Genomic DNA, 12,551 nt, shown 5'->3' on the forward strand with positions numbered 1-12,551 from the left:
ATCACAACATTGTAAGATGGCGAAAGATGTACCCTTAGGCCCCCTCCTCGATTCAGAGATGGTCTTTCCCTTTTCACGTAAATGGCCTCCTTGACTCCGCACTCAAACCAGCGTTCCTCTCTGTCCAGAATGTGCACATCCTCATCCTTCAAAGAGTGTCCACTGGCTTGTAGGTGTAAATAGACCGCAGAGTCCTGGCGAGACAAGGTAGCTCTTCTGTGTTGTGCCGTCCGCTTCGCCAGAGGTTGTTTGGTTTCCCCGATGTATAAATCCTGGCAATCCTCCTGGCACTTAACAGCGTACACTATGTTACTCTGTTTGTGTCGGGGGACCCGATCCTTGGGGTGGACCAATTTTTGGCGCAGTTTGTTTTGGGCTTTAAAAGCCACAGAGACCTGGTGTTTAGAAAAAATGCGTCTCAACTGCTCTGATACTCTTGACACATATGGGATCACTACAGGTTTTTGCTTGGGCAGCGGTTGTCCTTCTCTCCTGGATTAGCTGGAGCTTTCTTTAGGTGCCTTTCCCGCTTTGACAGAAGTCCAGCTGGGATAACCACATTTACTCAGGGCTTTCTTGATGTGCCGTTCTTCTGCCTCCCTGGCCGCTGATTTAAAAATTATATTTTTGAATTTTTAATTGCATGACAAACATACAATAGACTCTTGAGCATATTTATATAGCTAAATACACAATGGTATAACCGTGCTAAATAAAAGAGGCCCAAGTACCAAAGCACTCTAATGCAAGCCTCTAAACTGCATGTTGATAAGTACATGAAGCGTACCTCTACAGCTGAAAACAGATTGTATCCATACTTTGAGGATCTGCTGAATTGTTTTTAATGGCACTTTTTTTTTTTTTTTGATGAACTGCAGATGATGATGAATTCCTCTTTATTGTAGAAACAGCCCCTAAGCTGTTGTTGCTCATACTTACTGAGTTCCCTAGCTACTTCCTTACTATGTCAGTAAACTTTTTGAAAAGGAAGCTGCTGTAGATTTAAAGAAACACCTTAATTGAAGCAAAGGCAAAAAAATTGGAATGAATTTTATGTGACTGTAAAGCCAACAATAAGTGAAAATCCAAAAACGCCTCCAATCCTAATGATCTTCCCCCTCTCTCTCTCTCTGTGTGTGTGTGTGTGTCCTCACAGAAGGAAGGTCACGACAGGAGCTTTTTTCAATCAGTTTTTACAAGAAGTAGCTCATACAATGGTATAAATGTATTATTTGCGATACTTTATAAATATGAACCTCTAAAGATTTTGAGTTCGTGCACATTGTGAATCAAGAATCTAAATATTTGTATCACAATGATTTCTATAAAAGCATTTTGTTTATGGGGATAATGTGACAAATCTTTTGTGACCCTATTAATGATCAATGGTGATTAAAGAGGAACCCTGGCTCTGGACATTTTCATGACAAGTGACAGCGCAGACAACTACTAACGAGAGAACATGTTTTATCATCATAAACACGGTGATAAGACGCATCGTTAAAGCGTCACTTCAGTAATGTTGACTCATGTTTTTAATAATGACTTTAAAACACTAAACTCTAATTTCTGTGGTTATTTTAAGTTTACAGAATATAACATGTGGTAAGACGACGAGTTTTACTTCTCATGTTATGTGTATCTATTTATCATGTATGCTACTTTGCTCTGTGGACTGTAAAATGTTTCATTGTGTTCATGAAATAAACCAGACTTTCACTGTCTGCATCTTTTACTGTTTTTCTGCTTTTGTTCACTCCAAGTTTGACAAAACCTACAGATATCCAGAGTTAACTCACTAACAATGGGGAGCAGTCTCAGTGTATTTAGCTGCTTTTTCCCTGAACACAACCAACCGAGAGAAACGCCTGTAGGCCTCACTTTGGTCATTTTGAACGCTGAAGGAGATTTGTTCAATAGACACCTTATACTAGTGTTTCCTGCACTTAATCCATCACTACTATGTTCTATTTAAATCCAGATTCCTTTTATAGTTTGCAGTGAAATTTGTTAAACCGTTGCTTAATGGGACAGAAGTACAAGTCGCTCTTTACTAACACATTTGTAGATGAGTTTAATGCTGAACAACACAGCTAGCAGTCTCACACACTCTTTAGGTTTTTCAAGTTATGTGTGTAAGGGTTTAGTCTATCAAACCTTACCCTTTTCTCCTCAGTATCACAACAGTATGACTCCCAAAGTACGGCTCAGTAAACAACCAATGATTCTAAAGCCAGAACAGAAATATACAGTTGGAAGATGAATGATTGCGTTTTTATGATGTGTAGTAAAACGACCCCCTCTTCTTCTTCTCTGTGTTGTTCTTGTGTGTGTGTGTGTGTGTGTGTGTGTGTGTGTGTGTGTGTGTGTGTGCGCCTTAGAAGTCAATTAATACATTAGCCATACTTAAAAAAACATCTGAATTTCATTTAGAACTGAGATTGTAAGTTGTAAGCAGAAATCTTATGCACAGCCAGAAACATGTTTCCCCACTTTCACAATGCTGAGGTGCCAAATCCACAACCCCCAACAAATGGTTTATTACACGCAGGTGTGAAGGGCAAGCTTTACTTACACAGCCTCACACACAGTAGATTTTTAAAGTTTTTTTGGGTACAGGGGTTTAGCCACAGATGCAACATCCACTTTTGATAAAGATCACTCCACCTGTTTATTTCTTAAGAAATTAAGCATCTTTATTAAGCTCTTATTTATACATGTCTACACATTAATAGACACCGTGTGCTCTGAGACATTATAGTCTTCTACTTCTGCTTCCATCGGTTTGCATTTTAAACTCCCAACCTTTCAGGTTGTTATGAACGGCTTATATTTCTAACATTTTGTGATGTAAAAGTGAACCATGTTTTTTTTTTTTTTAATTTTCTGTTTGATGGAAGGACTTAAGACACGAGTTATTTAAACAATTCTAAATGACCGTGTGATGGCCATAGCACTTTATGTGGGCCAAATGTGTTAAGGATAATGTTTATCAATGTAAAATTGCAAAGAACCTTTGAATAGATTATAACATTTTGTAAACAGTTACCTCAGAAGCTGTACTGGTAGATCTATGTATGTAAGGTAAAACTTTCCACAGTACTTCCACTTAAGTAGCTAAACACATAAAGTCACCCTTACCAATAATCCACTGCTCCTTGAAAAAAAGTAGCACAAACAGACAACTGACTGAGCAATGATAAGTAGAGCTACCCGAGGCCGAGACTCAAGCAGAAGAAAATTAAAAGTTGTTGTTTTTGTGGCTCGAAAAATTAAAGAAAGTATGTTTAATAATTCAACAAGACCCGCACCTTCAACACATGTACATTCAAATTTTGGAACAGGCTCAACATTGCTGCTGTTCAATAGTTTTTATCCGTTTGAAAAAGTCATTTTACGGCTTTAATGTTTCCAGCTGATAAGGAGAATGAGTGCGTTTCAAATGTGCGTCCAAAGGCTTTAAACATCTGCTTTGTCTGTAACGACAGTATCAAACTACAGAGCATTGTTTTTACTAAAATTCAACATTTTCCGATGAAAATTTGGCTACTTTTTTTTTTCTTTACTGTAACACCCACCTCAACGCCATTTTTAGGATATTCTTGGTGATCACATTTTTTTCATATTTATGCTTTTGGCACTGAGGGTATCTGATACGCATGTTGTCACTGTGTTTGTACTACCAGCTGTGAGGGCTCTGCTTTTGCTTTGAGCAGTCTGTTTTTATTTTGTCTCGTGAGTGTGTGTGTTTTTCAAACGAGATCCTCGTCAGTTTGATTTTGTTACCACAAACTTTGTGTGAAGTTCACAGAGGTAAAGAGATTTAAACACCCCAGTTTAAGGAGGCAGGCAGGGGTTGGACCACCTGCACAGGACAGGTGAAGCAGAGAGTGTCCGGGGAGATGTGCAACAGAAGCAGAGGGAACATTTTACAAGATGATAAATGGCAGATTTAGATGATTAAGGATTTGTTGACAAGATTAAAAGACACGTCCGTCAGAGTTCAACAACATTACAGTTTGATTAAATAAAAAAGTTTTTAGACTACACAAGGGTCATTTTCTCCTCTGATAGTAATCATATTAAACATGTCAAGAAAGAAAGAGTATAAAGAAAAATAGTAAATGTGTGTCTAATTAAACTCTTCCTGTGAGCCTTACATCATCCTTTAATATGTTTGGTGTTACAAACTTGAAGAAGCACAGAAAAGATCATCAGACATTAATCTAATCGGTTTTCAGCCTTCATTCATATTGAAAAGTTGAAATCTTCCCTGCTAGACCCAAGTGCAGCGTTTAACACCGTCGGCCAGAACATTTTATTACAGCTATTATTAAATGGAGAGTCCTCTTCACACACTGAGGTTAATTATGAAGCTCCACAGGCTTCTGTGCAAAGACCAGTTCTGTTTACATTATACGTGCTTTAGAAGACATAGCATACCACAGGTCAGCTCAGCAACATTTCGACTTTGGCTTGTTTTTTCTGGTTAACGTTAATTACGTAATTTAGAATTAAAGTTTAGTGTTTTTAGCATTTAGGATGGCCGTGGCGAGTAACTCAAGTGCTGTAAACATTTCATGAAACCTCATCAAAAGTTATCTGAGTTGGAAGGGTGGCTGTTAATAAGCCATTCTTAAGGAAGGAGAACAGAGAAAAATAAGGCTGAGGTGTGCCAAATTACACAAGAAATTGACTGGAAAAAGAAATCAGCTGTAATATGTCTTATGGAGTAATGAATCCAAATTTGAAATATGCATGGAAGAGGTCCGAAGAGAGATACAACAGTGAATGTCTATAGCCGTCTTTAACACAGCGTGGATACTCTACCGTGCTTTGAGGCTGGATTTCAGCCAGTGTTGTTGGAGCTCTTATCCAAATTAATCAAATTATGAATGTAGAAAAGTTCCACCAGATTTTGATCGACCATGTAATACCACGTAGTGTCTGATTGGCTTCAACTTCATTTTTCAGTACGACAATGATCGCAAACATACTGCCAATGTAGTCAAAGTATGCCTGGATGAAACAACGCATCAGTCATGGATTGATCTCTCCAGGGTTCGAACCTCAAGATAATCGAAGCAGTGTGGGATCATCTTGACAGAAAACAAAACAAAAGGCAGCCAGCATCCAAAGAAGAGTCTCGGATGTCTTTCAAGAAGACTGCAGAACTAAGAAATTACAAGAAAGCTTACCTATTAGAGTTTAAGCTGTGTTGAAGAATGAAAGGCAGCTTTAACTGGACAAAAGGGGAAAAAAATCCCACATTGACAGCTAACTCAAGAGACAAAAAGCATTAGAACTCAAGTCATTACCTTACTTAAGGATAAATAAGTTAATTAATTACATTAATGCATAAGCAGAAAATAACCTACAGTAACTGCTTTGCGATATGGAAGTGCAAAAGACAACTGAAAGGGAGGATAGTTTCTATATATGTGGTTTCTATTAAGGGACAGAGGAACGATAAGAAACGATAAGAAATCAAGGACAAGGAGTGTGGTGTAGATAAGTGAGGAAATCCGATCATTACTACAAATTTAGTTGAAATTTAAATATTTTAACTATGGTGTGTGAGGTGGGCCCCTGGGTGCCTCCTGTGAGGGCTGTCTGTTTTCCACATTCTGCAACGGTAAAATACGACTTAGAGGCGGATATTTGTTTTACTTTATGGGCAACAGTTGTTCTTGCTGTTGACAAAACTCGCCTCATGGTTGACTCTGAGAAAAAAACTCTTTCCCACAGAGGGGAATAAACTTATTCGAATATGAGCTTTTTTCCACTAAGACTTGTTTTATGGGGAGATGTACGAAATTATTTACCGGGTTACAAGCAATGATAATATCGGATGTTGACTCCTCAGCGTCATCATTTTCTATCTATTGAGAAAACTTATTGTTAAAGTATTGAAGAAAAAAACTCCTCCTTGGCCCGCGGTGTGTGTGTGTGTGTGTGTGTGTGTGTGTGTGTGTGTGTGTGTGTGTGTGTGTGTGTGTGTGTGCCTTCTTGCGAACGCCGTCTGTTTTCCACATTCTGCAACGGTAAAATACAACTTTGAGACGGATATTTGTTTTACCAAATGGACAATTGCTGTTGACAAAACTCGCCTCATGGTTGACTCTTTCCCACAGAGGGGGGTGCTTTAATAAACTTATTCGAATATGAGCTTTTTTTTCCGCTAAGGCTTATTTTAGGGGAGGAGATGTACGAAATTATTTACCGGGTTACAAGCAATGATAATATCGGCTGTTGACTCCTCAACGTCATCATTTTCTATCTATTGAGAAAACCCATTGTAAAAGTACCCGCGGTGTGTGTGTGTGTGTGTGTGTGTGTGTGTGTGTGTGTGTGTGTGTGTGTGTGTGTGTGTGTGTGTGTGAAACAAGATCGCCTGTCGCTGCAATTATGGTTTGTTTTTCAGTCTCTCAAAAGGAAAAGTAGTATTCACTAAGGGATATTTATTCGTTTTTTACACATAGGCAGCCTGTAGGTTACAAGCGGATAGAAAGTTCTTCTTTTCATCACAAGCTATGGTGTATCTTAAAGGTTTTTTACAGCGTCTGTATTATAGGAAAATAAAATACTATTGAAATCTCTACAGGAAGTCACTCTTTATTTCCATTACAAACGCCGGTGCAGCTTAAGAAAGTAAAATTACACCCGCTATTGTAAAAAAAAAACAGAGAAAATTGTCATAATATTGAAACAGAATTCAGACTATGAGTTTGCGGAAAACTAGCTGCCGCTCTGTCTCTCTATACATCACAGAATCATCTGCTGCATCACCGCTGTGCTTAGGGAACATGACGCATCAGGTCTGAAAATGACTAGACACTTCCGGAGTATTTCCGGTAGGATCGAGGCCTTCCATAGTAAATATGCTGTATTTGAATATGTCATATTCAAAGCCTTCTTCTTTGGGAGAGCAGATCTCATCGGACACAGGAGCGCTGCTGGGCTGCAGAAGGAAATCCATCCTGTGTGTCTGTGACTTAGAAATTGTGACGGACTCCTCCTCTCTGCTTTTTATTCTCCTCCCCTGCTGCAGACCCTCCCTCTAAAAACTTTTTTTTCCCAACAACAGATGGCGCTCTTCCGGAGGTTTCCCCCTCCCTTCTCAGGATGCAATTCGACACGCTTAGCAACAGATGGCGCGCTTCCGGGGTTCACCCCCCCCCTTCTCCGGATGCGATTCGTCACGCTCATTACACACTTCCGGGGGGGAGGGGGGGGAGGTCAAAAGGTCGTGATTAGGGCCATCAATCACTTCGGATTAAATTTTGTCATAAACTGTATGGGATTATCTCTCTAAGGTCTGAACAGGATGTAATAAAACTCATACAAGTTCAAGACCTGAATATCCATAATATAAATCCATAATCAGAATATTGAAACACAAAACAACTATGTATATGATCTTGATACATGCTCAATCAGATCATAGCGGTTTGAGGGGAACATGTTTCGTCAAATATCTGAGTGACTGAAGAAGAGTAAAGAAGGATGAATGATGACACATTTCACCCACTGAAAGCAAAACACGCAGATGAGCTGAATCAACTTAATGGGAACGACTTACATTGAATAAACTTCTCTATTTTATACTATTTAATCTATAAAACTGGATGAGATGATACTGGTAATATAAAAGCCAAGTTGATCAGTTGAATCTGACTGAAGCAGCAGAAACCCCGATGTTTTCATAGTTAATTGTAACATCATCTTCATCTTGATCATAATGTATCTGTGGGACACAAACAAACAAAATAAAACATTTCGTAATGCGAGTTAAGACAAGTGCATTTTAATAGCTTCTGTATTGTCTCTGGTTTTTTATTTGTCTGTCTGCATGTCTTATTTTCAGTTGGCTTTTCATCAGGTTACTTCTTGTTTTATTTTGAAGGTTAGTTTGTCATGTCTCATTTGTGTCTGTGTTTTTGAGTTTTTGTTACCGCTGTGCAGCCGTGTTTGTTTAGTTGTCATATCTATTTTAACTTCTTTTGCTCTGCCACCTGCCGGTCTGCTTTAAGTTTGTCAGCTGCTGGGTCCAGCTTAACTATTCTACCACAGCTGTGAGATAAATATAGCTTTAGTAAAAATTTATAAGGAGAAGAGAGCATCAATAACTTTCCCAAAATGAACTCTCACATGCAGATTCACTGGCGTTCTAACCAACAACCCTCTAGTTTTAAATATAAGGAAACACAACTTGTGAATCCTCTGCTGTACCACATTTAACTCAAGAAATTTATAATAATCTCATGAACATCATGAACTACAGCTATTAGTAAATAACAAATGTCATAAAACAACCTTTAGGACTTTTGACTTTTATGTTGGATTACTATGTTTTTTTTACTTACTGTTTTATCCATCTTGGTCGTGTTCCCTAAAATGAGAAAAGGAAGTCAATTTCAGTCTAAAATAAAATTTCTAAATCATTCAAAGTTCTCATTATTAAATTTGCCTTTAGTTCTTGTCCATATGTTGACTGACACAGCAGTTATTAAAGTTGCTGCTAACCCCACAGAGACAATAACGGACCTCAAAGATACAGAAGAATCTGAAAAAAAGAATAAAAATGTCAACTTATTAAATATTAACCCCGATTCTTTTGTCCCCATGATAGAACAGAGAAAAACTGACTCATAGTGTGTTAAAACATTTATATTTCTTTTTATTCAATCATCTTCTGAAAGAGGGAGACCTCTGCACAGCCCAAACGCCAGTTGCAGGATCTCTAACAGTTTTAGCTCCACATATGTCTTATATGGTGTTATTTCTGTACTTTGCACATCACACAGTTTCAAACATTGCTTATATGGCAAAATTCTTCTTTTCTGTGTCTTATCTATTAATATGCCTGTGCACTAAAACTTCCTGTTTTTCAGTTTGGCTGAGCACTTAGTTTGTGAGTCAAAAGTGGCCTTGCTCTACAAGCCTTCATTATTAAAGTACATAAAACAATCTAATGAGCAGATACACATTAAAAATATCTCTCTATTTCTTAACATTAAATAATTTGTTTAAAGTTTTCTGTTCCTTTTAAATTCGGTCTTTTTAAAGATCCAAATGTTTACCTAACCCCTTGAAAGTATTTTAAAATATTCAGATGCTATTGTTTTTGTTGATAAATGCCAAGCACTTAAAAACATCGAAAGTTTGTGATTGCATAAGTTTTTGCACCTCATGAAATATTTTTTTTCAGTTTTTCTCCTCATGTAGTGCTTGTTTAGGTTCTTCATTTATCAAGTCTGGCACATTTTAATCTAAATTATTAAGTGTCAGAAAAATAATGAATAAAAGAAGGATTACTGATGATGATAAAAGAATATATTTATGGGTGACTACCTTGTGAATTATTATTGTTGTGGTTGTTTCTGAATTTGTGTTGCTTTCAGTTTTTCTGGATGGTGTCTTTGTTGATTTTGTGTCACCTGAATAAATGTATAATATAATTTAAAAAAAGACACAACTAAACGTTTTTGTGTTATAAATATAAGAAAAAAAACATTGTGGTAAAAAGAAACTTAAAATCAGTCAAATATATGTTTATGTGATTTTAATCACATTAACCTCCTAGGACCTGGCATCCACATATGTGGACACCACATTTTGGGTTATTTAGACCAAAATACTCAATTTTGCTCTACAAGGGCCTGATATCCACTTACGAGGACATTATACCGTTACTGTTATATCAAAATTTTAAACAAATCCTCATATGCGACTCTCATTTTCCTAGAAACAAAAATTAGGTAAAAAAAAAAAAAATCTGGTAATTCTTTGTTTTTACATTCATCAGGTCCCAATATGCCCAAATATCAAAGAGAAATTAAAAATGCATGCCGTGAATGAGTTCGGGTCTTAGGAGGTTAAACAGTTGATCATAAACTCACCTGTTTCTTCACCTGTGAGCTGAGAAGTGAAGGTAAACAGCTGCACTTTTCCTGTTTTAGTGTCAGTCACTTCACATGCCAGTATGTTATATCTTGATGAGTAAAGAAAGTTTGACTCTGGAATGGACACCGTGGTGGAGCAAACAGTGTGTGAAGTCACTGTTTGGTTGTTATTTTTGTCTACATCTTTACCTTTAATTTGCCACATCACTGTCTGATGACACTCTCCATGTGTCAGCACAGAGCAGTTTAGCGTCCCCTTATCAATGTCCTTATGTTCAGTCACTGGTGAATATAATGAGAGAAAAATGGGAAAAAAAAGAACTATAAGGAGAGAAAAACAGAGTAAATCAGAAAAAATTATCCTAATCAATGCTATTAAGACAGTTTGAGCTGAAAACATTTTGATGTAAATACTCACAGGTAATAACAGCGACATGAACAAAAGACTGATGAACCAGAGTGTGTTGAGATGGTGTTTCTTTGACTTTGTATTGTTGACAGTAATAAAGACCAACATCCTCGACTGTGAGCTTCTTTATAAGCAGAGAACAGTTCACTGTAACACTCAGTCTGTCTGATTGAGTTTTGGCTTCTTCACCAATCTGTCCAAGTGTGATCAGCTCTACTGTTCTTGGTTTGTTTGTTGAAGTAAAGATCCACGTAGTCCCATCACAGTTATTCTGCTCATTTATCACATTTAGACAAAGTAGAGTGACGTCATCTCCAACTTTCATAAAAATCGATGTTTCATTTACAGATACTGTTGAGAAGATTGAAGAGAAATATAAAAAATAAATTAGAATACAGAAGTTTTTACAGTCAGACTGAAGATCATTTCAGACACAAGTTTATAAATATGTCCCATGCTCCTCTAAAACAACAGAGCATGCTCAGCTCTCTTATTTGCTGTAAAGGTTATTCATTGTAATAATCGCTAACCTGTAAAGGTTAATGATTATTCTAGTGATCAAACCTTATTAGTAAGGTTTGATCACTAGAGTCAAAACTTAGTTTTACTTCTGTTTAAAATGTTTCCTGTATTCTTACCTGCAATCTGAATCATCAGACATAAAAACATTTGAATCCATCTGAATTCATCCATCGTGCTTCTCTGTCTCACTTCTTTCTTGTTCTCGATCTCGACTGTCACACCCTCTGAACTGTTGACTCTTTAAACTTGTTTCCTTGGAATAGTGAAGTGTCACTAATTCATCATAACTTGTGCAATTTCTGTTATTTTTGTTCTTTTTTTTCTTTATTTAGATTGAACAACAAAAAGAAGAAAAGGAAATTATGAACAACCAATGACTTATATGTTCAGTATAAGAGGGAAAATATGACAGTATAAAACCTGTTTAATAGTTTGAACAATCTGTTGTGTTCTTTTACAGCCGTGTGAGGAGAGCAGGAGGGACGGCCCAGATATACTCAGACTGTCTTTAAGTATGTTATTGATAAATGTAAAACTGACAAAGAAGCACTTACAAACAACAACCTGTTAAAAAGTAGAACTGGACATATACAGTGGGGCAAAAAAGTATTTAGTCAGCCACCGATTGTGCAAGTTCCCCCACCTAAAATGATGACAGAGGTCAGTAATTTGCATCAGAGGTACACTTCAACTGTGAGAGACAGAATGTGAAAAACAAAATCCATGAATCCACATGGTAGGATTTGTAAAGAATTTATTCGTAAATCAGGGTGGAAAATAAGTATTTGGTCAATAACAAAAATACAACTCAATACTTTGTAACATAACCTTTGTTGGCAATAACAGAGGTCAAACGTTTACTATAGGTCTTTACCAGGTTTGCACACACAGTAGCTGGTATTTTGGCCCATTCCTCCATGCAGATCTTCTCGAGAGCAGTGATGTTTTGGGGCTGTCGCCGAGCAACACGGACTTTCAACTCCCGCCACAGATTTTCTATGGGGTTGAGGTCTGGAGACTGGCTAGGCCACTCCAGGACTTTCAAATGCTTCTTACGGAGCCACTCCTTTGTTGCCCGGGCGGTGTGTTTTGGATCATTGTCATGTTGGAAGACCCAGCCTCGTTTCATCTTCAAAGTTCTCACTGATGGAAGGAGGTTTTGGCTCAAAATCTCACGATACATGGCCCCATTCATTCTGTCCTTAACACGGATCAGTCGTCCTGTCCCCTTGGCAGAAAAACAGCCCCATAGCATGATGTTTCCACCCCCATGCTTCACAGTAGGTATGGTGTTCTTGGGATGCAACTCAGTATTCTTCTTCCTCCAAACACAACGAGTTGAGTTTATACCAAAAAGTTCTACTTTGGTTTCATCTGACCACATGACATTCTCCCAATCCTCTGCTGTATCATCCATGTGCTCTCTGGCAAACTTCAGACGGGCCTGGACATGCACTGGCTTCAGCAGCGGAACACGTCTGGCACTGCGGGATTTGATTCCCTGCCGTTGTAGTGTGTTACTGATGGTGACCTTTGTTACTTTGGTCCCAGCTCTCTGCAGGTCATTCACCAGGTCCCCCCGTGTGGTTCTGGGATCTTTGCTCACCGTTCTCATGATCATTTTGACCCCACGGGATGAGATCTTGCGTGGAGCCCCAGATCGAGGGAGATTATCAGTGGTCTTGTATGTCTTCCATTTTCTGATGATTGCTCCC

The 12,551-nt window shown here is 37.9% G+C and overlaps 1 protein-coding gene across 2 annotated transcripts; it reads right to left on the reverse strand.

The window, feature by feature from the left end:
- Nucleotides 1-7,303: 7,303 nt before the first annotated feature.
- On the reverse strand, nucleotides 7,304-11,007 carry LOC147313023 (uncharacterized). 2 transcript variants are annotated; one of them, XM_086264967.1, is made up of 7 exons: nucleotides 10,953-11,007; nucleotides 10,324-10,665; nucleotides 9,903-10,187; nucleotides 9,375-9,440; nucleotides 8,471-8,584; nucleotides 8,367-8,392; nucleotides 7,304-7,747 (listed from the first exon to the last, which is right to left on the reverse strand). In XM_086264967.1, the coding sequence occupies exons 1-7, from the start codon at nucleotides 11,005-11,007 to the stop codon at nucleotides 7,664-7,666; spliced, it is 972 nt and encodes a 323-aa protein (XP_086121093.1). In that variant the 3' UTR covers nucleotides 7,304-7,663. The 2 variants fall into 2 exon arrangements, with proteins under 2 accessions (XP_086121093.1, XP_086121094.1); XM_086264968.1 differs by lacking the exon at nucleotides 9,375-9,440 and having other exon boundaries at nucleotides 8,471-8,566; nucleotides 9,903-10,226.
- Nucleotides 11,008-12,551: the final 1,544 nt, after the last annotated feature.

The sequence above is a fragment of the Aulonocara sp. 'chitande type north' Nkhata Bay genome, linkage group LG15 (assembly GCF_057382095.1).
Source record: "Aulonocara sp. 'chitande type north' Nkhata Bay isolate Kocher_YH1m ecotype deep benthic linkage group LG15, A_spYH_male_GT1.1, whole genome shotgun sequence".
Classification (NCBI taxonomy): Eukaryota; Metazoa; Chordata; class Actinopteri; order Cichliformes; family Cichlidae; genus Aulonocara; species Aulonocara sp. 'chitande type north' Nkhata Bay.